The sequence below is a fragment of the Lottia gigantea genome (assembly GCF_000327385.1).
Source record: "Lottia gigantea unplaced genomic scaffold LOTGIsca_59, whole genome shotgun sequence".
In the NCBI taxonomy this organism is placed as follows: Eukaryota; Metazoa; Mollusca; class Gastropoda; family Lottiidae; genus Lottia; species Lottia gigantea.
In genome coordinates, this window is record NW_008710013.1 from 1,258,074 (window position 1) to 1,282,552 (window position 24,479).

General features: G+C 33.0%; 3 protein-coding genes across 3 annotated transcripts; 2 read left to right on the plus strand and 1 right to left on the minus strand.

Annotated features, from left to right (window-relative positions):
* Positions 1-8,669: 8,669 nt before the first annotated feature.
* Positions 8,670-12,358, minus strand: LOTGIDRAFT_127834 (hypothetical protein; the record flags this gene model as incomplete). The annotated part of the gene is made up of 5 exons (XM_009063666.1): positions 8,670-8,781; positions 9,837-10,006; positions 11,029-11,195; positions 11,672-11,789; positions 12,161-12,358. 5 exons carry the CDS (start codon positions 12,356-12,358, stop codon positions 8,670-8,672), a joined length of 765 nt encoding a protein of 254 aa, XP_009061914.1.
* Positions 12,359-21,844: 9,486 nt separating this feature from the next.
* LOTGIDRAFT_166603 (hypothetical protein) lies at positions 21,845-23,571 on the plus strand (the record flags this gene model as incomplete). Its single annotated transcript, XM_009063667.1, has 2 exons — positions 21,845-22,706; positions 23,435-23,571. 2 exons carry the CDS (start codon positions 21,845-21,847, stop codon positions 23,569-23,571), a joined length of 999 nt encoding a protein of 332 aa, XP_009061915.1.
* A 231-nt stretch (positions 23,572-23,802) lies between these two features.
* On the plus strand, positions 23,803-24,474 carry LOTGIDRAFT_166604 (hypothetical protein; the record flags this gene model as incomplete). The annotated part of the gene is made up of 1 exon (XM_009063668.1): positions 23,803-24,474. The coding sequence occupies one exon, from the start codon at positions 23,803-23,805 to the stop codon at positions 24,472-24,474; it is 672 nt and encodes a 223-aa protein (XP_009061916.1).
* Positions 24,475-24,479: the final 5 nt, after the last annotated feature.

Sequence of the window (24,479 nt, forward strand, 5' to 3'; positions counted from 1 at the left end):
TCACCTTCATCTTCCATCTACAATACACATTTCAATGGTAGCTCATGAATATATGACATGGTCCATCCAAATTCATTTATGAGTTTGAAATAAAGTTTGAATGACTTTAATCAGTAATGCTTCATATCCTCATGCACTTTAGGTAGGACTATCACTTTAATTTGATTAGTTATTGTGGTGGCCCTATCAATTCAGGCAACATTTGCCATAAATTTTCAATACAAAATGTGTCAAGTTCAAAGGAGAAGATAGCTTTCAAGGCAAGGTAATATATGCCCACTGGCAGCTTTGATTTTCAATAAAAATATTTAGCAGTACAGTAGCAATTACCAGTATGATATATTCAACCTTCAGGCATACACTTCTTTTTGAACTTTTTGAGGCGATACTGAATAATATTACCAAGTTTCATCAAAAAATTGAATGCGTTTTCAAGAACAAGGGCAATAACTCACAATAAATATTTTTCGATTTTTCTGATTTTCAATAGAGTTTATCCTTTGGTGATAACAATCACTCATGCCAAGTTTCGTCAAAATCTGTCAAGAACTGTGCCTTCTGGAGTGTTTACGGGCTAAATATTGAAAGCGTTTTCAAGAACAAGGGCAGTAACTCATACTAAATATTTTTTGATTCTTTTGATTTTCAATAGGGTTCATCCTTGGATGATTATAAACACTCAACCAGGTTTTGTCAAAATCCATTGAGAATTGTGCCTTCTAGAGTGTTTACGAGCTAATATTTGAACGCATTTCCAAGAACAAGGGCAATAACTCATACTAAACATGTTTCGATTCTTCTGATTTTTAATAGGGTTCATCCTTTGGTGATTATGAACACTCACACCAGGTTTTGTCAAAACCCATCAAGAATTGCGTCTTGTAGAGTGTTTACGAGCAATTGTGGACGGACAGACATGGGTGACGGCAATATACGCCCCCCATTTCATGTGGGCGTATAAAAATGTCATTTCTTGGACAGTGACAGGCATGACTAAGAGGTAGATGATTAACTTAAAAAACCCATAAATTGATATTGAAAAGAGTTTCTTTAACATATATAACCATACCTCAACTACATGAGAAATAGCCTCAAATAAATCAGATAACTTAGTGAAACCATAGTCTGCTACTTTACATTGTCGTCCAAAATGATGATGGTAGGCTGGTATAAACTTAGTAAAGATCATCCTACATTGATTATGTTTTAACAAATCATACACTTCTAAAGCAAACTGTTTTGTTCTTTCAATTTCTTCTGGAGCTTGATCTGCAATAGAAAGTACTTGTCTTAGACATTTAGTCAAATTATTAAGTAAAGAATGAAACTTAACGCTGCAATGCTGATATTACGAAATACCTAACAAATATTTGATTTTTGAAGTTCATATTGCAACCAACTGAAACTTTGTGAACATTTCTGTTTCACCAATCACATGCCAAAATGTGATATTTGGACATGAACTACTATTCTGACATAACTCTAAATAAATTTCTACTAAAATTGTGTTCTTTTATACACTGACCTCTTCTAGGTAGCGAAAGGTAGGTTCTCTCAGCTTCTTGATAAATCTACAATAAAACATATTCATTGACTAATAATGGTTTTACATATACTCATTATTTAAGTGATTCGGTACTCTAATATCATCCTTTGGTGATTAGCATTATTGTGTTGGTCTAGAAATATTTTAAACAACTGTAATAGATTAAAAGTATCTAACCGTGGCATAAACTGGGGGTACTTCATGTATGATATCTTCTAAATAACAGGCACCATACTGTGTTACATCAAACTGACTTCCAAATACTCGAACTGTAATATAAACATTCTGTCTATGATGATCCAGTAATAAAGTCAAGATAAAATTAGCTTTCTATAATTTTTATACAAGCTCTAATATCATGCAATTCTACAGTGCTTACAAGGGTAAACATTTTTTGCCATATCTATCATGCAGATACATAATTAAGTGCAGCTTGACCTAACAAAAAAAAAATTTAAAACTTGCCAAAACAAACAGGAAAATCTTCTGAATCCATCACCTTTCCTGGGTGACATTCTAATACATGTAATAAATCTGTAGAAAATCTCTTAACTTGAGACTTGTGACTTAATGTTATCATTCTCCTACCACCCATACCCAATACCTAAAAAATAAATAACATACATTTAATATCCTAAAACACACAGTTTAATGTGCTGATCTTGCATCTCAACCGGTTTATTTGTAACAAGGATATTTACATTTTCATTATTCTGATTTTCCATCCCATATTTTTTAATTCTTGCTACCAATTGTGACATTACCTTTGCAAAAGTATTGCTGGAATTGCACTTGTAGTTGAGATAATGTCAATATTCATTTGAATAAGAACAGGAACCAAAAATGAATGACACATAGTACAAACAAGGTTGTAAGTGCAACTTTATTTTCAACCCTGTCCATGTCATGGAACATTCAAACTTAGCCATAGAACAGCATAGTGAGTGGTTGCTTCCAATAAATGACACAATGTTTTGCTACCAACTGCTCTCAGTACTTTACTGCTATTCATTCCCTAATTATTTTATAGAATATATGATTTCTAGATTTATTCTAAACTACCTGCACAGCATATGGTATAGCTTCAAACAATTCCATCAATTTAGTGTATCCATAATCAGCAACACGACATTGACGACCAAACTGTTGATGGAAGGAGGGGACAAATTTTGATACAGGCATACGACAATTTGGACTATTCTTCAACAACTCTACAATTTCTCTACCTAGCTGTATTAAACCTTGAGATAAAGATGGACTACAGCGTGGCGACTCTAAAAAAAAATTCAACATATACAACTAAATTTCATTCATAAATATTCGGAGTAGTTTTATCTCACAAAGTCTACTTGCTGATCTCAGCAAATGAAGCAAATTCCCAATTCAGTCTTTCAATATAATTTCAATTGCAAGTTTGACAAATAACATTGAATAAAGGTGCAGTACACAAGCGGTCTTCGGAGATTTTTGTCTCAGACTTGAATCTGGAGTAAAATCTCGCATGTGGCCACGCTTCCAAGACAAGATTATCGTGTCATCGACAGGATTTATAATATCAAACAAGTTTGATAATTGTCTCTGATAGTTTTATCGTCTGCAAGACAGACCGTCACCATTCAATCAGATTCCTTTTCCATTCAATTGCACTTGACTTAGTCAGAACAGAATACTCAATCTGTAAAGATAGTTTGCCTGGCAAGGTAACTTAGACCCACAGAAATGATAACTAAATATGAAACATAGTAATAGGAAATTTCTCATATTGAAGATCTTCATTCTCTCATGTTTTAAAGTTTTAAAGATATATAATAAGTAATCATCAAATTTACCCGAACCAGGCCTCAACAACACAGACAAATTTGAACTTGATTGAGATCTCATCAATATATACATGCATCCCAAGTTCCATAAAGATAAAAACTGTAGTCCCCATCATGTTTACAAGTCAAATTTGGTGTGTTTTTACTAATCCAAGGTCAGTAACTCAAACAGTTCATTCAAAATGAACCAAATTGACACTTAATAAAACTGTAGCCCCAATTATGTTTACAAACCAAATTAGACAGTTTATACTAAATCAAGAGCAATAACTCAAAATCCCTTCATCTAAAATAAATCAAATTATAACTTGACAAAGATCTCATTGAAATAGACATGAATACTAAATTTTATTAAGATCAGATAAAAACTGTAGCCCTTATTGTGTTAACAAGAACTTTGATCGGACGGATTGACCAGACAGACAGGGGCGATGGCAATATATCTCCACATTTCCGTGTGGGCGTATAAAAATGAACTGACAAAGTCCCAAAGCGGCAAATTCAGTAATGAAATAATAATACATAACATTATGCATTGAAGATGAAGATGGTTTGAAGGATGTTATAGATATATCATACCATGCGTGGCTGAAGTAGGGTTCTCTGACCATTGTACTTTCTTCATTCCAATCTTAGTAATAAATATCTCTATACCAGGTATACAACTTATTAGATGTTCTAATGGAACACCGCTCTCCTTGACTGCTACCAGGGGAGAAAATTCTGCAGCATAACAAGCTGTGAAGCTATAATATAATACAATACAAGACATATCATTGGATAAAGAAGGCATAAAACATGTATAAGAGGTTGTAGATCTACAGCAGTACCTTTTACAAATCTCTTGATATATGATCTAATGCAAGTGACCAAATGGTTAATTTCAATTGATAGTAAATGAAACAAAGACAAACAAGGAAGTTAAATGTGTGTACAGTTAAGGATTTGTGATAACTAACCTAGCCAGTGGAAGACTACCATTATGAGACAGTAGGAGGGTATGGACATTGGCTGAGAATGGTTTTAAATGTAGTTTAACATTAGGTAACATTGAACAATTCATAGCTTCAGCATAAAATACACTGCCTTCAGGACAATGTTGGGTACATACAGGTGCTTCCAAGATTTCTTGAATCTGAAAGGTAGAAACCTACATAAGAACCAAACAACTATATAGCCATTCCATTAACAACTTGTTAAATGTTTTCTTCTCCATAACAATATAGTATTTTTAACTACTTCAATTGATCACACAGATAAATTATCACAACTGAGATTAAATTTATAATAATTTTACCTCTACATCTGAAGAGTCTGGTATATGTGTACGAGTACTAGTAGGTATATTAGTAGGAGTTAGAGCTCTTGTAATGGCTTGTTGTTGACTAGGTGCTAAACATACAAATTTACCAATTCCTACCCTCTCTCTTATCTCTATAACATCTTTCATCTTATATAGTTCTGTTATAGTTATATTCTTACGATATCTGTAACAATACAAGGGGTATTAATTTTATTAAGTTAATTGCACCAAAGTCTAAACATTTCATGAAGCATCAAGCACATCAGTTGGTTTGATACATGATCAAAACCTATTTGATTTCATTTACTTATGCTCGACTTAGGATAATACATGTTTTGTTGTATTATCATACTAATGAGTCTAATCAATTTGACACATAAGCACCACCTGAAAATGGAGAAGAGTTGTAAAGATAGAAGCTGCTCTATGTATCATAAATGCAAACATTTATAATGAGCTGCCTTGAGAAAGTTATAACCAATGGAAGAAATGTACTTTTCACACAGACAATAAATTCTAGGAATTAAGACTTTAGCACATACCTTTTATCAAATAACTCAATGAATTTAAACAAAGGTAGAATATTTCTATTAGCTTCTGTCAATAATGCAATAGCTTCCATTCTGAAACAAATAAAATTCATAAAAATCATTAAACCTTAGACTTTTAAGTAATGGACCAATTTATGGAACATAGTTTTTAGCACAACTGTGATATAGGAATTATATTTGTCCTTGATGTTTTCCATGACAGACAACTAAGATGTGTGGTAAAAGAATTTTCAATATTTAATACAGAAGAAAAAAAAAACAGTATAGGAGAAATAACATACACTTATATCTACCTAAGATTAGTAGTTGCCATTTGTACATCATCATTTTTTAAAGTAACTTGTATCCGTTTATATCCTATTTTCTTACGATGAAATTGAGAGATAGCAAACCTAGCTTCATCTACTGTTGGTATTTTAATCATACCAATACATGTATTGTCAGGCTGTGTTTTAATATGAACACTTAATACCTACAACATAATATCAATGATATATTACACACAGTTGGACAATTTCAAACACACTTGACAAGACAAAATGATACCGATAACGATTATCTGCACAAAATGTGGCTGTTTATTGAAAACATCTAAAATAGTGAATAGTGCTTAATTGCTAATTTTGTCATCAATTTTTGAAGCATCCACAAAAACTGGATCGTTTTATTAAAACAGGTCTTAAAATGTGTAATTAAATTGGCTAGATCATCTGTAGTAGAAAACAAGCATAATTCAGTGCATATTTTGTATTGAAGTATGATAATGTAAATATTGAGTACTGCAGGTGTGTTATGCAGTAACCAAATCAAGATCTTACCTTTACTTGAGGGTGGAATGTAGTAAAGAGAATTTTTCTCCATTCTTTAGCACTAATATTATAATCTAAATTAGATACAACTAACTCCACTGGGCCATCTGTATTATATTCACCAGGTGATCCACAACCACCTGACAAATAACCATTAACCATATAGCCATTACCATTGGGCATACAACCACTCCCATTAGGCATATAGCTACTGTTGATTGGTTGAAATGTATTAGCTGCAAGACGATTGGGTGAAGATCCATAATAATTTGAATTATTATAATTTTGATATGTATTATGATTAGTGGGTGAGAAAGCTGAATAACGATTTGTTGGACTAGATCTATAGTATGAATTAGGTGAACCTCCCATGTTAGGATGAATGTAAGAAGGTGAATTACGGGTAGGAGCACTGCAGGGTCTGTAGTCTCTATTATAATAGTCACGATATGACATTTCACTCTGTTTCTCTTGATAATTCTGTTGTTGGATCATCAAAAGACTTCTGTTACATTTCTTCTCAGTCAGCAATGGGCCGTTAAATTCTGGTGTCTCAAAATAATCATTCTGGGTCACAGAAAAAGTATCATAATCTGGTTGACTCGAATCGTTTAGTCTTTGATGTCCAGTGCCAGGGATATCAATAGGTACACTTGTGTTACCCTTGGCATCAGCTGTATTCTGACAAGATTGTCTTCCACTGTTTTCTTGGTTATCTAATTGACAACTGTATTCAAAAAAATCTTTATTTGATTTGAATTTCCGGGGTGTTGAAGGCTTTTTAAAATTACCAAAATCTGAAAAGAAAAATATTACATGAACACTATAATGTAAACAGATAACAAGATAAAACCTCCTCATTTAGTCTCTTTAAGAATGAGAATATTACAGAACCTTGTCTGGTTGATTACTGGCTATAGGTTTCCAAAATGACATGTTGAAGATATACTATACTAAAAAATCACACATATATGAATAGAGATATTTGTGTGCATATTTCAAATAGTAATTCAAACAAAGTGGATATTTTGCCATGAACCTGTTCAGATTCTTTTTCGCTATTTCACCAGCACCATTTATCCATACGCAGTAAAAAAAAATGTGAAACTAGAATTATTGAAATGTGGATACATGTACATTTTTAGCAACGCAATGGTATTTCTGTAGCATTGATCAGCTTACACCATTGATTTTTCGGCTATAAAGCCTTTAATTGAAAAATTTCAAAAAACCTAGCAATTAGTACTCTCAGTGTTTAATTTACCCTTTTAAAACAAAGTTAGTTTTATCATCAAGTAAATTCAGATATAAATAGTTTACTTTAAAAATATTTTCAAGTATATTTTATAATGTTTTTGGCATTGAACAAGGTCATGAACTTACAATTGTCATCCAGTGACTTCATGTTAGACTAGCAATTTAGTGACTTTAAGGATAACCTAGACCGAAATATCCTATCTCGCGCTGCCGTCGGCAGAGTCAGAAGACCATCTATGAATATATCTTGAATTTTCTTCCTTGACGTTTTTTTCCCCAAAAACTAAGAATTTGCTTATGTTATGAGGTCAGCTCCATACCACCTTATTTCAAAAGAATAAACCACTATTTATTGTCTCTTATTTAAATTAAAATATTCAAGCGTGGAGCTATTTAGAAGATGGTCGCCACATTATATAAGACTTATTGTCATTGAAAATTTCAGCCAATCAAAAGACATGAATTTCATTAGCTTTTAGCACTGCAATGGTATTCCTGAAGCATCGGTTAGCTTACATGATTCATTTTCCATTTGTGAAGCAATTAATTGAAAAATTTCAAAAAACTTTTTCTTTGCTCATACAATACTTGGAGGTCTGTCTCTAAAATATGTAGTTTTAATATGAATGAAGGCATGGCCTTGAATGAGAGCGCAGGTTATTGATAAAATAACATTAATTAATAATAATTAAATAAACGAAATTCAACCTTATCTGTATGTAATGCAAACTACTTTGTCTTCTAATCATATATGTGAAGGTATGAATATAAGATCTGTAGACAATCTTTTATAAGGTATTTAGAGAAATTTCTAAAAGGTGTGAAAGTAATCATATATAACGATGACGTCATTATAACGTGACGTATGATGTCAACAAAGCCGCCATCATTGCTTGGGAGAAAGTCTTGGAAAATTAGGTCAAAGCTGTCATTTTATTCCTTATGACGCATAGAATATGCAGAAAAAAATAAAAATAAAACGTAAGGGTTATTAAGTTGATACAAAAAATGATACTTTTTTTTGACTACCTGTGGGGCATAAATTTTCTGAAGCGAATTGATGTATATGTATGTGTTACCATTAAAGAGAGCTTCGCTGCGCTCTCATATTAAGAGTCAACTTGTCTGACCTAATATTTTTATACATTCCAAAACAATGGGCATACAGTTTAAAAATTTATTCAGATTATTGGTCTAGAGACAAAAAAATTAAATTTTTGTCAGAAAATGACATTACAATTGATGCAGATACTTGAATAATAGGCGATGTCTAAGATTTGGTTTTTTTTTTCCATTTAAAATCATTCACACAAGAAACAGATACAAATTCTTTTGCATGAAATCAGTGAATAATATATCATTACTCTAACATTGATATTGAATTCAAGGCAAAATGGCTGACTTACCACTCCTTGAAGTAAGGACTTCTTCTCCAGGAAATGAAGCTGTAATCTTAAATCCAAAAACTTTTTCCCCATCCATTCTTTTTTTAGCTCTAGAAATTGAAGAAAACAATTTTTGTTGGAGATTAAACTAGCTGTCGTGATGATAGAGTGACAGCTCTTCAATTCACAAACTCCTAACATTTTCATTCACAAATTCCCTGCCTTTAAATTAAGGGTGTGCTAAAAACAGTTCAGTCACATCAATCAGTGTTAGAATTTCTAATATCCAATCAAATTACATAGCTGTAAATATTTGAACCAATCACAATAGGTGTTTACAGTCAATGAGAAAAAGTAATATGTAACCACACCCCTCAATGACCTTTGATTCATACAGCACATGCATTTCATGTGGTGTAGTGAACATGTTTTGACATAAACCAAGTTTGTGTATAAAATAATCAACTGTTCACTCAACATTACTCACTACACTGAACTGTTTTGTTCATGATCATTTAGCAAACATGTGACTTCAGGTTTACAAAATGTTGTATATGTTTACAAAAAATGTTCAGTCAATATCTAAACTTATATCTAATTGCACTAAATTTTCTGATACTATGGTTTCAGAATCAATTGTTCAAGTTTATATATGAAATTACTTATAAACTTCAGTGATGAAAAGATTATTACTAAACGAGTTGATTTTTTGAAGGCTTATTTGCCTATTTCTGATTTATGTTTCAGTGTAATGAAAATATCAAAATAATACATTATGTTTCAGATTTTTGTCATATTCCTGATCTGTATTGTGCTATAGTGTGGGACACAAGGACATTATAGAATATCTGGTAATGTCTTGATGAACTCACAAATGATTCAGTTTTGCATGGCATCTAATAAGTTATGCTAAATTTTCTTTTTGTCATGGTGAAAAAGCTCCAAAATTTTAATTTTATTTTATGTCTGGCCTTAACTGTGATGAAATCACATCTGAAATTCATGCCTGAGGAATTTGTAAAGACAGATTTACCAGGATAGGCATGTTAATACCTTTTAAAAATTACGAAGATAGATAATATCAATTATATATAAATATATGTTCTGAAGTGTAGAATATATACTTGCATAAACTTCTTGCCTTCTTGTAAAAGATATTACTTACCGTAAAGAACTTTCTTTGTTGGCAAATCTGAGTACAGCATAATTTTGAGTGACAGACATGACACGTCCACCACAATTATTGGACAACTGTTTTAATCTAGCATGAATTTGCTTTTGAGATGAATCTTTCCAAAATCCATGAATCTCTAACTCTGCATGCTTTTCAGGACCCTCAAATATTAATACATAAATGATAAGTATCTTTGAATGTTCGAAATTAACTTTTCTTTATCTTTATTTCTTGGCCACATAAGGTAAATCAAATTTTTTATCATTTATCAAATCATTATTTCTTACAGAATTCAAATATTAGCTACACAATTGTCCTGATAATCTTCAATTTGAATTCAAGTTAATAATTAAAATACAAAAATATGTAAGATCACATTCAAAATCTGAAAGAATTCAACAGGAATTCAAAAGGAATTAGTTTTGACTGGTAACTACTCTTTATAAACACAATTCAATATAACAATATGCCAATTTTCATTTTTTAATCAATGACTATCTTGAAGCTGATATTCCAATTTACATAAAAAAAATCAGTAAAACTTCATCAAAAATAGTGTGACAACAATAGACTATCTGAAGAATTAAAGTGGACTGTACTTTAAGTTCATTTCAAAATATTTATCTCAGAGCAAAGTTATAACTGATGGAAAATATTTGATTTTAAATTTCAAATCTTCCTTAAGGGATAACTTATAAATTCATCCAAATCTGTAAAGAATTTCGTCCTCTTCAGTGCTTATAAGCTATAGAAAACAAACGGTTTTCAAAAAACAAGGACTGTAACTAATAATATATTTGGATATTTTATTATTTCTATAGGGTTCCTTCTTGCTTCATTATGAAAATTTCATTAAGATCCATATATATCTGTCAATAATTGTGCAAAATTTACCAGCTAAAAATTGAATCCAGTTTGAAAAAAAAAGGGCACTAACTCATATCAAATATAAATATTTAATGATTTTATTGTTTTTTAAAAGGACAGATGACATGGGTGATGCCAATATACACTTCTCATTTCACATGGGCATATAAAAAATAACTTTGCAATGCTGATATAAATAAATATATATTGATAAGAACTAGTCATAATTTCTGTTTTTATGAAATTGACAAACACTTCACTTTTATAAAGCATGCTTGCAAAAAATCTAAAAAAAATTACATCATAAAAAATTTACCCTTGAAGGTGTTCTGTATGGTATGGTTTCAATAAGTTCATCATAAACATGAGATTCGTTAGCACAACTACTTAGTGACTCATTTGTTAGTCTTCCATGAAGTAAAATAGTATAATAATTTTTACGGTGTCTCAAGTCCGATATATCAGAAATGAAATTAAAATCACCTGAAATGATAGTTGTTGAAAAAAAATGCTAATGTGTATTAGTATGATAACTTAAAGGGGCATCATAACTTTTTGTGGGTCAAAATTTGGAAAAACTTAACGATTTATGTAAATGTTTTAAGTTCGCTTTCTGGTAGGTGTTAAAAAATTTTAGGTAAAAAAATTTTGATTATAAAAATTTTGCATACTTGCCCCTTTAATATGAAGTTATATATAATAAAGGTTATTACTTAGTACGTGTAGGAGACTTATAGGAATTATAGGACAACAAACAAAGAAGAAAAATATCATTCATTCATTAACTCATTTTGGCTAGGTCATTTAACACTAAGAGGCTGTTTAAAGTTTTTTTCAAAACACATGGTTACAATTCACTAGATAACTTCGTGTAATTAAATTGGACAATATTCTCTTTAATTAATACATACTATTAACCATAATTAACTTAAATAATGAATTTAAAAACAACAACTTACCAGAAATAAGAATTATTCGTGTATGTGGGGGATGGGTGTCAGAAAATCTACGCAAGCTATGTCTTATTTTGTCATCTGCTGCATTTTTGCCCATTGCATCTATATGCACTACATTTACCTGAATATAACAGTAAAAAATAGCTGCGTAAAGATTAAAAACAAGAAACTAAACTAAACCTTTTTCAACACAAATAACTAGACTAGTCTAAGCTTGAGTTCCTCGAACTTATTAGATAAATTTCTGTTGCTTTTAGTTAGTCATGTCTATTTTTACTCCAGTCAGTCAATATTGCTCTTGCCAAGTTCACATATTCATCATATTACCTTATCAGAAACATTTATAATTTTTGTGAAAAACAGCAATCATATGATATGGTTGACTATGCAAATGTCTAATGGAAAATAAATAAGTTATTATGTTGAGTGGTTATGCGGTACCTATTTATAATTCAAGTCTTGTAATCAAGAATTGTTTAGAAAGAAACTTACAGAAGCAGAGTTGAGTTCAGCTATCACATCTTTACTTTCTTTATTAATATCACATACACACATAAACTCGGCTTCACGATACCCAGCAAAAAATCTCTCTCTTATTCTCTGTACAACATTAAAAGCTGATTTATACCTGGGCACATTTAAATTTTCTATATCCCAGAAAACACCAATTGGTAACATCTTTTCTCCCATGATAAAACTCTGCAATATTAAATTTTGATGAAATCTGTACATCAAATTAATTTAATTACTATAAAACAATTCAAGTGGAACCCAGGTATACTGATATGAGCAGTAATATTTACAACAGGCTGAGGTATAGATCCAGACATATGACTTAGAGATTTTTTATTTTGATCACTTTAGTATTTTCCAATTACAACCTGATTATTTCAATTAGTTAAACAAAAACTTTGCTACATAAATGATTGAGAACCAAGGTTTGTGCATATCTAAAGCATTGTTAGGTCTTTTTGAGACCTTGAAATCTTATATTTGGAAACAATTCAACAAGAATAAGCTGCTTGCTGTGCTCTCATCAACACAACATGAAGAGAATTTTACTCTAGAGACAATAAGATAGTTTTAAGAAAGAGACTTACATTTAGAATTCAATAAAAACAAAGGCAATAATCAGCAGAAGGCAAGTTAAAACGTTGATAAAATGTTTAAAAAGGTTTATTTAAAAAGGAATGAATAAAAACTTTCTTTCTTTTCTTCATTCCTTCTGCCCTTTGTGACCAGCTACCTTAAAAAGAAATAGAGCAGAATAAGAATACATTATACACATGAAGAAATCCTAAAACAACAAAAATCATCTTAATTTCAACAACAATAATATAGTATCAGTTGTGCCATACTAAATCATAATACTGGTACTGGTATAAAATTTTTATAAATTATCATCTGGAAGTGGGCCAGAGAAAAATGTACCATTTTTGTGGAAAACCGTGCATCCTGCGAGGTGCTTCTTTGGTCCCTTTCTTTCATAACACATAATTCCAAACTAGAGGAAGAAAATTATTCAATTTGCTACTCATTTTGCCTTTCGTTTGGTTAACTTGCAAAAATAAACCAGCACGTTTTAAACCCTTTCAATATCAATTACTTTCATTTGACATGTTGTCTTATAATATTTCATTCATGGATAAAAAATGATGAACAACTACTTGAATTAGTTGAAAGATAAGAAATAATTATTTACACAATTACTAACATCTTTGAATAAGCTTACATGACCAAAAATACACACTCAGAGTTTTCGTAACACTCTGGCCACTTTTTAAAGACTAAGATTTTGTCAATTTGGACCATTTTTCATACATATAACAGACTCACACCATTTTTCAGACTAGGATCACTTTTACCTTTTTTTAGACTAGGATCACATTTTTAAGATTCAGGCTTTAACTATGTAAACTTCGCTTTAAAGACTCGAAAAACGGAAACAAGTTGAATAGTTGAAACAATCACAGATTAACCAAATCGGTAATACAAAATTGGTCAAAGGGTAACAAATCTGCAAAATGGTAACAAGACAATTTGGATGAAACTGTTAACATATTCAGCTTATGGCATTGGAGGAGTTGAAGATACTAAAATTAGAAATTCTTTTCATCTGAGTTAGGATCAAAATGGTATAGATAAAAGCCTATTCTTTCAAAATCACATTCCAACTTTTCTTCCAAAGGGCCTGTAGACTAGATCAACTTGTCTTAACTTTAAACCCTCCGATTAAAAAACAGCAATGTATTACGATGTTCATTATCAGTAATCTGTAACCGTTTTGACTATTAAGATTTGTTACTGCTTTTGGTTTGTTACCGTTCTGACTGACATTCAGATCTACAGACAGTCACAGCTTTAATGAACAACAATCACTGGTTTAAAAATTTTGACCAGTAATTGATATTCCCTTCTGCTGTGTCTAAATTTATTAACTATTTACATTACTCTAAGTTTCAAGGTGTAATATTATAAATAAAGCCCATCAAAATGGAAGTGAAGACCAAAGAAAGGCATTTTGTGAAATTTTTCCAAATTACATAATGACCAAGGAAAAAGATTTCAAGACGTATGAAAAACACATATATATCTGAATACTTACAGCATTTTGGGCAATAATTAAAGCAGCCAAACGGCTAACCATAGTCCATTTTGATAATTTCATAACAAAACCCATTACCACTTCCGGTTGTAAAGAGGAAGATATTGACTTCAGAAAAATAACACAATCTAAAGTTTTTTTCACATGATAATTAATATGGGAAAGAAATAGAAAATAATATGGCTTGAAAATTGTAATAGTACTTTCCAACGCGCTGAATCAAATTCGGACACATATTTTGTTAGAACTTAGTTGGAAGCGCATGAATATCAAAATAAACTTAAATCGAAGGGAAGTTACTCAGTAATTAAGAGACTACAAATAACTAGAATGTCATTGATGTATAATATGAATGAAGGCATGGCCATACATGAGAGCGCAGGTTATTGATAAAATAACATTAATTAATAATAATTACAGTGGTGTAACCTATTTTCGTGCATATAAGGATTCAACACCTAATTTCGTCAAAGTTAAACAAACGAATTTTTTTTTTAGGTCTTAAATGTTTCCTCAGATATCCTACAAAATAATTAAAATTGGTTTGTTTCGATTTTCTTTATGAATCCTTCACTTTGACCCATATTTTATGAGCAAGCAACTCGGCAACGGCGGTAGAATGCGTCAGCTATTTTCGTGTACAATGTTTGATCTATAAATAAGTCGAGAAAAACACGTTGTATTGATACCCAGTGGTATAATTAACTTCTCTTAGTATTTATCTTTAATATCAATTCATTATAACTAGTGACAATTCCTTCAAAGAATTATGATTTTAAAAACAAATTGTGACTGACAAAATAAGATACGTAGCGTGATTTATTGCTAAAAGTCACTGACACAACATAATAATATGGCCCACTTTGTGTTCCATAGAAATTTTCTGCTGACACGGAATCCGCTAGTTGATCACGTGACTTCATTCATTGGACTACATTCTAGCAGACGACACCTGGAATTCCGATTACCGCTTGGGATTATAAGGAAATTCGGCCGATAAAAAATAGTCGTTTGGTAATAACTGAAATCCGCCATTTTGTATTTGTCAAAGTATACATTAATACATTTTACCTTGCTTGAAACTACTGGATTCATTATACTAGCTGGCATTGTACAGATAACCCATGTTTACCAAAACAAACAAATGCGGAGGTCATGCGAAGTCGCATATGTAAATAATTAATCTTTTCCGGAAATCCACGAATAATAGGTTTCCACGAAATTAGGTTACTTGACTGTGTTATTTCTCTCTTCCACAGGTTGCCTACAACCTGAGCCCAACCAAACCTTCTTATCCCATAGAAATAGATTTGTTTGTTGACTGTATATAGATATCTTGATGGAATTGAACATGTTTGTAAGACGTTTAGGTTATTTCATTCATTAATATGTATAAGCCATTTTGGCGGCAAATCCCCTTTGATTTTCATGAATATTAAAAGCTTAAGCTTAACAGGACGAACTGTCTAACTGTCGGAACTAACAGTCCACCTTTCGCTGGCCCCAATATAAATATGGATGCAGGTAGGCCAAAACCATTCGCAATTCTAACGATGTTTTTTTTTATTTCCTATTATATTGATCGAAATCCATTTTATTTTCAGAAAAGAGATAGAAGTATACAGACATGATCCAACGCTGAAGTCTACGAATGTGTTAAAACCCCTTCAACTTCATGATAGGATATAGCTCGTCTACGAGAATCGCTGAGCTTCTAGATCCCTGTACATGAAGGAACATCCTGGACAACAGTCATACAGCTGTCGTATATTTCTCAATGTAACATTAACACAAAATAGTTTTCAGTTCGTATATAAACAGTGCTATAAACCTTGTGGTAAGTTTGAAATTGTAGTCGTATTTTAAGTTTAATCTTGATTGCTGATCTTGATTTTGAAAAAAAATTATTAGCAAGAAGTGATCGGCCAACTTTTTTTTATTTTTGGACAATCAATTTTTGGTGGAATTCGAGCATCATGTGGGGTTCCTGCCTCCTCAATCTTTTATTGAGTAATCGTTATTTTTTCAAAAGATTTTAGAACTAGACAGAACGTAAAACTCTGTATTCGTGTCATTTGATAATTTCATTCAGTTCATGGACACCTTGGAAGCTGCTGCAAGTCATGTGGAGGAGGAGAAGGATTGTGTTTAAAGGGATACTGCGTCTTAATTTTGCTCAAATTTGGCCAATGACAGTATATATCCATCAGTGGTGTCCTAACTATACATCAAAATCCCTCTATAATCCGATATATCCACAAAATCAAGTAATTAATTTTAAAACGCTTAATACATCCATTAAGCGATTTTCAAATCGTGAGCCTGGGAAATCCGGTGTAATTGTCAAGGGGAAGTAACTCTCAGGTGAAGTTTCCCGCGTCCTTGACCTCTACCCTTGAATTGACCTCGACATTGTCAGACATATTTTGAAGACGGAATAATAATGCCTCGTATAGAAGATTAAGCAACTCTGCCAAAAAGCAATTCATATAATTTGGAATGAATACTCCACCACTGACGCAATTTTCAACGAATATTAATCATTGGCAAAGTATGTTTGTATACACCGGAAGATGATTGTTTCCTGTTTTAGCTTTGATTACCCAGACTCTTTTTTTTCTCAAACTGACTTGTCGCTTGCTCACTTTTTAAAATTTTGATTATAGTTTTATTGTCGATTTTTCAAACTTGATAAAGTGTGGGATGCATACTTATTTAACCAATGGTCACTATTAAACACAAATATTAGCCACAGGACGAGTGTATTCTAAGACGTAGTATCCCTTTAAATCTAGGATCTGTACTAATCCACGACCGTCCAATAGCGACAGGTGCTGCTCCAGTTCCTTCAGCCCAACAACCAACAACACGGAGATGCTCAGGTTTGTAGGTCGTAAGTATGTTTGTAAACTTTTTTCCTGGACAGATGATGATCACAGAGTCGTGTCTTTAGCTACAACATTCTGGAGTCCCGGTGGCATTTGTTTCTTTGAGACAATCGTATAGATGCAAGGCAATACTTGTATTTATTGTTCATTTATTTTCTATCAAGATCATTCTCACTGACCTCAAATCCACTCGGTCCAGCTAAATTCAGGCTCTATGTGTTTATTTACGTCACCAAATGACGTGAAGCTATATTGTATTTTAATATAACAGCTAATTCTATTTGGAAGGGGATATGAGAAGTTAAAACTGATTTTAATTAATTCATTATAATTCTGCAAAAAGGAATTGAAAAATCATCTTTCCTGTTGCTGGAGATGATAAATGCAATAACAAAATTCTCCAGCAGCTGTTGCATATAATTATAAGTAAACGTCCTTCGCAGTACAGACTGAATAATAGAAAAAAGACAAATTTGTTCTATCGCGGTGATTTGTCAGAAAATTCGTCTGCATTCCCTAGGTACTTAGCTCATTACGGGTTAATTAGGGATTCGTGAGACAAACTTCTTTTTTCCGGCAGCTGCCCACCTACCCTACTCCCCCAAATATTATCTTTTCGAGCAGCAACTCGAAAACAACGAAAAATACAGGTGAAATTTGTGGGAAAATTTCGGATAAACCAGCAAAAATTTCATTTCAAGCGTGACAAATATCTATAACGATAAGTGCATTGTTTCGTATACTACAAAAACTGGTTCACTCTAATTTGGGTACAAATATATAGCACTTTAGACGCACTCCTTTTAGACATTCGTTCATTTAGGCACAGGTGGGACGAAGGGCATAATTCTCATGAATTTCAATATTATTTCTTTTATGTTGGGTTTTCTTTTCATTAAATAGTTTAATACTCATATTTCAAGAAACACCTTCTTGACAATGACTTTACAAGGATATCATTAACAAGTTAGGTTCTCTACATGTATACTATACATGCCTCCTCTGCTCCCTCTTGGTTGTCAATTGTGTATAGAATAAATAGTACTGGCGACATGACACAACCCTGTGGGACCCCTGTATTTGTGACAGCAGTGGTGGATATGGATTCGTTGACTTTGACATACTGGATTCGATTTTTGAGAAAATCACGAATCCACAAAGGGATGATCTTTTGAACGCTCCTTCAGAGAAAAAAAAAACAGCATTAAGTTTACATACATACACGTACATACTACATCTATCTTGTTAGCTTAATTTTTTATATGTTTTAATGCTTATTGTTTCCACCTCAACACGTCCATTGCTTGAGAATGGTCCACGGTAATCGGCAAGCTTTAGCAAGGCTTTGAAAACCTTCCGAAGAGAGGCACTTTAGAATTTCGCAAATGCTTTGCACAACCCTTTCTCATTTCTCTTCATTATTTCCCTTCATTTCTCATCATGATTAGACCTTCACAATGTCAAGCTATTACGACCTTCAGAATCTATTACAATGTTCACAATGTCAAGCTATTGCTATCTTCACAATGTCAAGCTATTACCATCTTCACAATGTCAAGCTATTACCATCTTCACAATGTCAAGCTATTACCAATGTCAAGCTATTACCATCTTCACAATGTCAAGCTATTACCATCTTCACAATGTCAAGCTATTGCGATTTTCACAACATCAAGCTATTACCATCTTGACAATGTCAAACTATTGTGACTTTCACAACATCAAGCTATTACCATCTTCACTATCACGATCTTCATAATGTCATGCTATTACCATCTTCACAATGTCAAGCTATTGCGATTTTCACAACATCAAGCTATTACCATCTTGACAATGTCAAACTATTGTGACTTTCACAACATCAAGCTATTACCATCTTCACAATTTCAAGCTTTTGCGACCTTCTCAATTTCATGCTATCACGATCTTCATGTAATGTCATGCTATTACCATCTTCACAATGTCAAGCTATTACCATTTACACAATGTCAAGCTTTTCCGATCTTCGTTTTATATCTTGACTCCATAGCTGCATTTCTTGTATCACGGAATACAGTTGTGTAGGCTATATGTATTCAGCACAGGAGAAGCGGCATCGCATTGCATTTTGAGTGTCAAAATGGCCCTGCTGTGATCCATTATTTCCCTATTCACAACGACCTGCTAATCAAAACAAATTGTGAAAATGTTCTGCCAAATCTGGAACCTTTCGGCGGTCTCCATAATCTTAAGGAACTTAAAACTGAATTTAGGTGTGATAAACTGCTTATCGAATTTCAGCAATCTAAATTGAACCATGGAAGAGAAGGGGTGAAGCACCATGAACCATTGGTGGAGAAAAATAAGTAATAATTTGGGGCTGTTACAAAAAGGGTTTGTAAAGTTTAAATCTATTTTTAATCGAAATATTAAACCGAGAAGTGTAGCCTATTGAAGAGGTGATCTAGGTCTCGAGAGCCCAGAGCTGATTCTGACTTTTTACTCTTAAAATGAAGGGATTTATGGTGTTATCGGTGTTGGCTTTGGTGGTTTTCCAATTTGAACAAATTCAAGCTGCGTCGTAAGTTTCTGTTTTTTTTTATTATTTGTTACAAAAATTATCAAAATGTTCTCTCTTTCTGTATTTCAATTGTCAATGGGGATTTGCATCTGTTCATTTTCAAACGAAATTGGAAAGTTTACACGATTACACATAGTGATTTATTATGTCGAAAATAGTTTGATTTACAAGATAATCTCATAACATACTTGAATAACGGAAGTTTTTGAAAATACATCAAGAAAGAATAATATTTCAAGCAAATTGGTTGCGTTATCACAAACTGTTAACAACAATGATCAAATGGGACTGAATGCAAGTTTATCTCTACCACTGTTGGTGCTACTGTGCTTTATTCAACTCCCAACTATGAATTTCGTTTCCATGTGTCTTTTAGATGTTCGTATGTCTGCTCTAAGAGTGATCGATACACGTTTCTTTGGCTGGGGTCGATGTGTAAGATACTGGTCAGTTGGCTATTTTGAATTATTCAAAGGTTTGTGGACAGAAAGCGGAGGAGGTAAGGGGAGAAGCATGCTGAACTAAAAAATACAACCCCAACTTAATGATAGGATGAAGCTCGCCTACTATAGATCGCTGAACTTCTAGATCTCTGTACTGGAAAAAATATCCTGGTCAGAAGTGATACAGCTGTCGCATTTCTTAATGTGACGTCAACACGAAATAGATTTAACTAATAGGCCTACACAACTCTATATATTAGACTAAAATAATTTACTGTCATATATTTCAGATATAGAAGTTAAACATGCTATAAACCTTATGGCAAGTTAGGAATTTTATTCGTATTTTGATTTATATTGTATTAAGTTTGAAATTGTATTTGTATTTTAATCGCTAGTATTATCCACTCGTCCAAACAGGATTCAATTTTGGAAAATAAATTGATAAGCAATTCGAGTAATAGGCGGGGTTCGAGCACTTAATTTATAAGAATAAGTAGCATGCAACCTCAATCTTTTATTGAGTAATCATCATTTTTTCAAGTAATTTCTGAGTGCAAAACAAGACGTAAAACTCTTTATTCGTGTCATTTTATAATTTCATTCAGTTCATGGAAATTGGACAACTTGGAAAACAAAATTAGGAAGCTGCAACAAGTCTTGTGGAGGAGGAACTAAGAATGTGATTAAATCCTGGACCTGCACCAATCCACCAGTCCAATGGTGGCAGGGGCTGCCCCGGTTCCTTCAGCGCAACAACCATTCAGAGCTGCAACACACAAAGATGTGCCCAGGTTTGTAGGCTACTTGAAACTTTGTTTGTAAACTCTTGTGTCGGGAAAGTGCTTGTTTTTCTTTGGGAAATCGTTCTTTTTTTATATTACCACAGATGACCAAAGAGACGTTCGTGTCTTTAATGATTCTGATAAATCACCCAACGGCATTTTTGTCTTTGAGACATAAGAATAGATACAAGACAAAGTATCGTCAGGACGATAATAAATACTACTGTATAGCTGAGATCAGAGAGCAAGCTAGTGGGCATTGCCTAAATGAGTCCTCCACTAGTAGTATATGAGTTTTCTGATATAGCGCATCCAGTTTGATCCGGTTTTTGAGATGTCAGGTATATTTCTTTTCGGAAATGACGCATTTCACTTCTGCGCATGCGCAGCTTTTTCAATGCGTCATATCCGAAAACAGACACAACTGTTAAAAATGTATTATAACAGACTTCCCCAAACTGTTAAAAATGTATTATAACAGACTTCCCAAACTGTTAAAAAAAATATATCATAACAGATTCCTCCAAACTGTATTATAAATTACCCAAAACCACAGACAAGAATCACTAAAAAATAATACAGTATAAAATAAGCGCATTAAAAATGTCTCTAATTTTAAAACACGAAAAAAAAAAATTCGAAGGAGACGGTTTCTTCTCTGCGCTAACATCTCTCATCCCAAAGTGGCCAATTTTGTCTCAAACAACAAATCGCTCATTTCCTCAGAAGCACAAGCTCTTGGATCTGTGGCAAAAGCAGGAGTAAATATTAGCGATGCAGTGAAAAAATCTGACGAACTTAAAGAACTGCAGCTAATAAGAGAACTAAGAAACAAGAGACTAGAACGACAAGCCCTAGAAAAACAAGGAAAAGGGTTTAAAATCATTGGATAAAAATGGCAAGCAAAAATTACAGATTGGATCCAATCTTTCAATTGTATGATCCGATTCAATATTCGTTCAACAAGAAGAAAGAGGATTACGTAATCATCTCACCATCGGTAGGGACAAAGACCCAAATAAACGACGGAGGAAGAGTTACCTTTGAAATTAATTCGTTGTCCAATTGGTTGCTGCTTTCCGATGCCCATTTCCGATGCGATTTCAAAATCAAAGACGCCACTCAGAATCGAATTCCACAAACCAACACGACTTTAGAAAACAACTTCTTTCCGTCATTATTCAGCGAAATGGTTTTGGAAGCTGGTTCAAATCCGATAGAGACCATAAAACACCCCGGCGAGTTTGACACAATGTTGAAAACGGTTCTGTATCCCAAAAACTACGATTCAGTTTCGGGATGGATTTCCGATGTCGGTGACGGAGAAGTTTTAAAAGAACCGGTCAGAACTGTAGCAAATGACGCAAACCTTGCCAGGATAAGGGTAGTTGCTAGAAACACACTGGAAAGAGTGACTCGCGGAGTAAATCACGGATTTGAAAAACGAGCGCTTCAATACAACAACATTGTCGAGAACAACAGATGGGGTAATTACGTTAATTGGAAGTTGTATCCTTTATTTGGTCTCTTGGAACACAGAAAGGTTTCCATAGGTTTACCGTATAAAATTCATTTGCAAAGAGAAATCAACGACAACAAGATATTCTTTGGTGAAAACAACTCTGACGCTAAATTGGAAATAACGAATATCCAACTTTACATACCGGTGATCACTCCTTCCGTAGAAGTGGAAACGAGAATATTCAACTCTTTAACCAAAGACATCGAAATTGCTTTTCTTCGTCGTAACACGGTAGGTAGCATGACTTTAACGGGAGAATCCACCACGTGGCCAATCACCAACACCGTCAAACCAGCGAGATATCTAATGGTCGGTTTCAAAAACTTGCCAGACTCTCACAACATTTTCAGAGTGGCATTGAACCATACTCAAGATCCCATCATTCGCAAAGTTCAAGTCAGATTGAACAACGATAATTATCCCAATCAACCTTTGACAATTGATCCTTCCAAAAAAGATTACAACGAATTGTACAGAAACTATAAAAACATGTGCGAATTGTTTGGAAATACGCCTCAGTTTGAATACACAGATTTTTCACTCAATCATCCAATCTTTTGTTTCGATCTGTCAGTTCATCAAGAAGATCTTTTCAAAACAGGGGTAAACATAAATATTCACATCGATAAAACACAAGGAGATGTGACCGGCTACTGTTTATTGCTGGAAGAAGCAAAACATTTGATTAAAATATCAGATAGAAGAATGATAAGAATTGAATAAAAAAACACCCTTTAAAAATGAAACCAGAAACTTAAGTTATAGAAATAATAGAAGCTATGGAAACGAATTCGCCGACTCTAATAACTTACAACGGTAAAAAAGTGCATATAACCCAAAAGATTATCGATAAATACAAACATTGCAAAGTCAGAGACGATATAGACTTGGAAAGAATTGATGAGATTTAAACTAAAAAAGGTGGATTTTTACCTTTCTTACCTTTAATCTTTGCTGGTTTAGCTGCAGCCGGTGCAACTGCTGGTGGAGCTTCTGGGATAGCCAAAGCTGTCAACGATAAGAAAGCTGAAGCCGCTGCAAACGCCGAAGCACGTAGACACAATTTGGCAATGGAAAGAGAAGCACGAGGAGGTTCGTGAGATATATTAGGGACGGTTAAAGAATTCGGACAAAGATTTGGCGAAGAAACCAAGAAAACCGTTAAAGAGGGATTAATCAAATTAATAGATAAAATCGACACTGGAGAAATGAAGGTCAAACACAAGGGCAACGCCATATTTTTTAAAAACATACGTTCGGGCGAGGGAATCTTCCTTTCAAAGTATAAAGGCAACGGGGTGATTTTTGGTACGAAAATGTAATAAATAAAAATGGGCAAGAAATTTAAACATTCGGACATATTTCCTAGTAACCCAATGCTCATGTGTATTTGCGGTAGTTCAGGTTCTGGGAAAACTCATCTAACTTTTAACATGTTGACAACACCAAACCTTTTAGATTTCGATTCTCTGTATATCTACACAACAACACCAGAGCAATCGTATTATCAATTCCTCAAAGCTTTAGAATATTTACCAAAGAAAGATGTTCAAGACATATTTCAATATTACGAAGAAAACGAAGAAGTGGAAATAAAAGATATCATAGAAAACTTCATTAAATCAAAGAATCCATCTTTCAATCCAACGGATATAAAAGTTTTTCTTACGAAAAATGTTAATGATCTAGACTTGTCTAATATTGATAGCAATCGAAAGAACTTAATATTGTTTGACGACTGCGTAGCGCAAAGAAATCAAACTGTTCAACAAGAATTCTTCACCAAAGGAAGACATGACAACTGTCACTGCATATACCAATCCCAATCTTTTTACGGGATGGATTCTATGTTCATTAGAAAAAATGCAAATTGTTTTTTATTATTTGAATTAAATGATAAAGATTTATCTCAAATCATTCAGTCTATAAATCACGGAATGGATAGAGATACATTTAAAAAGGTTTGTAAAGCTCAATGGAGAAAACCAGATGATCATGGATAAGTATT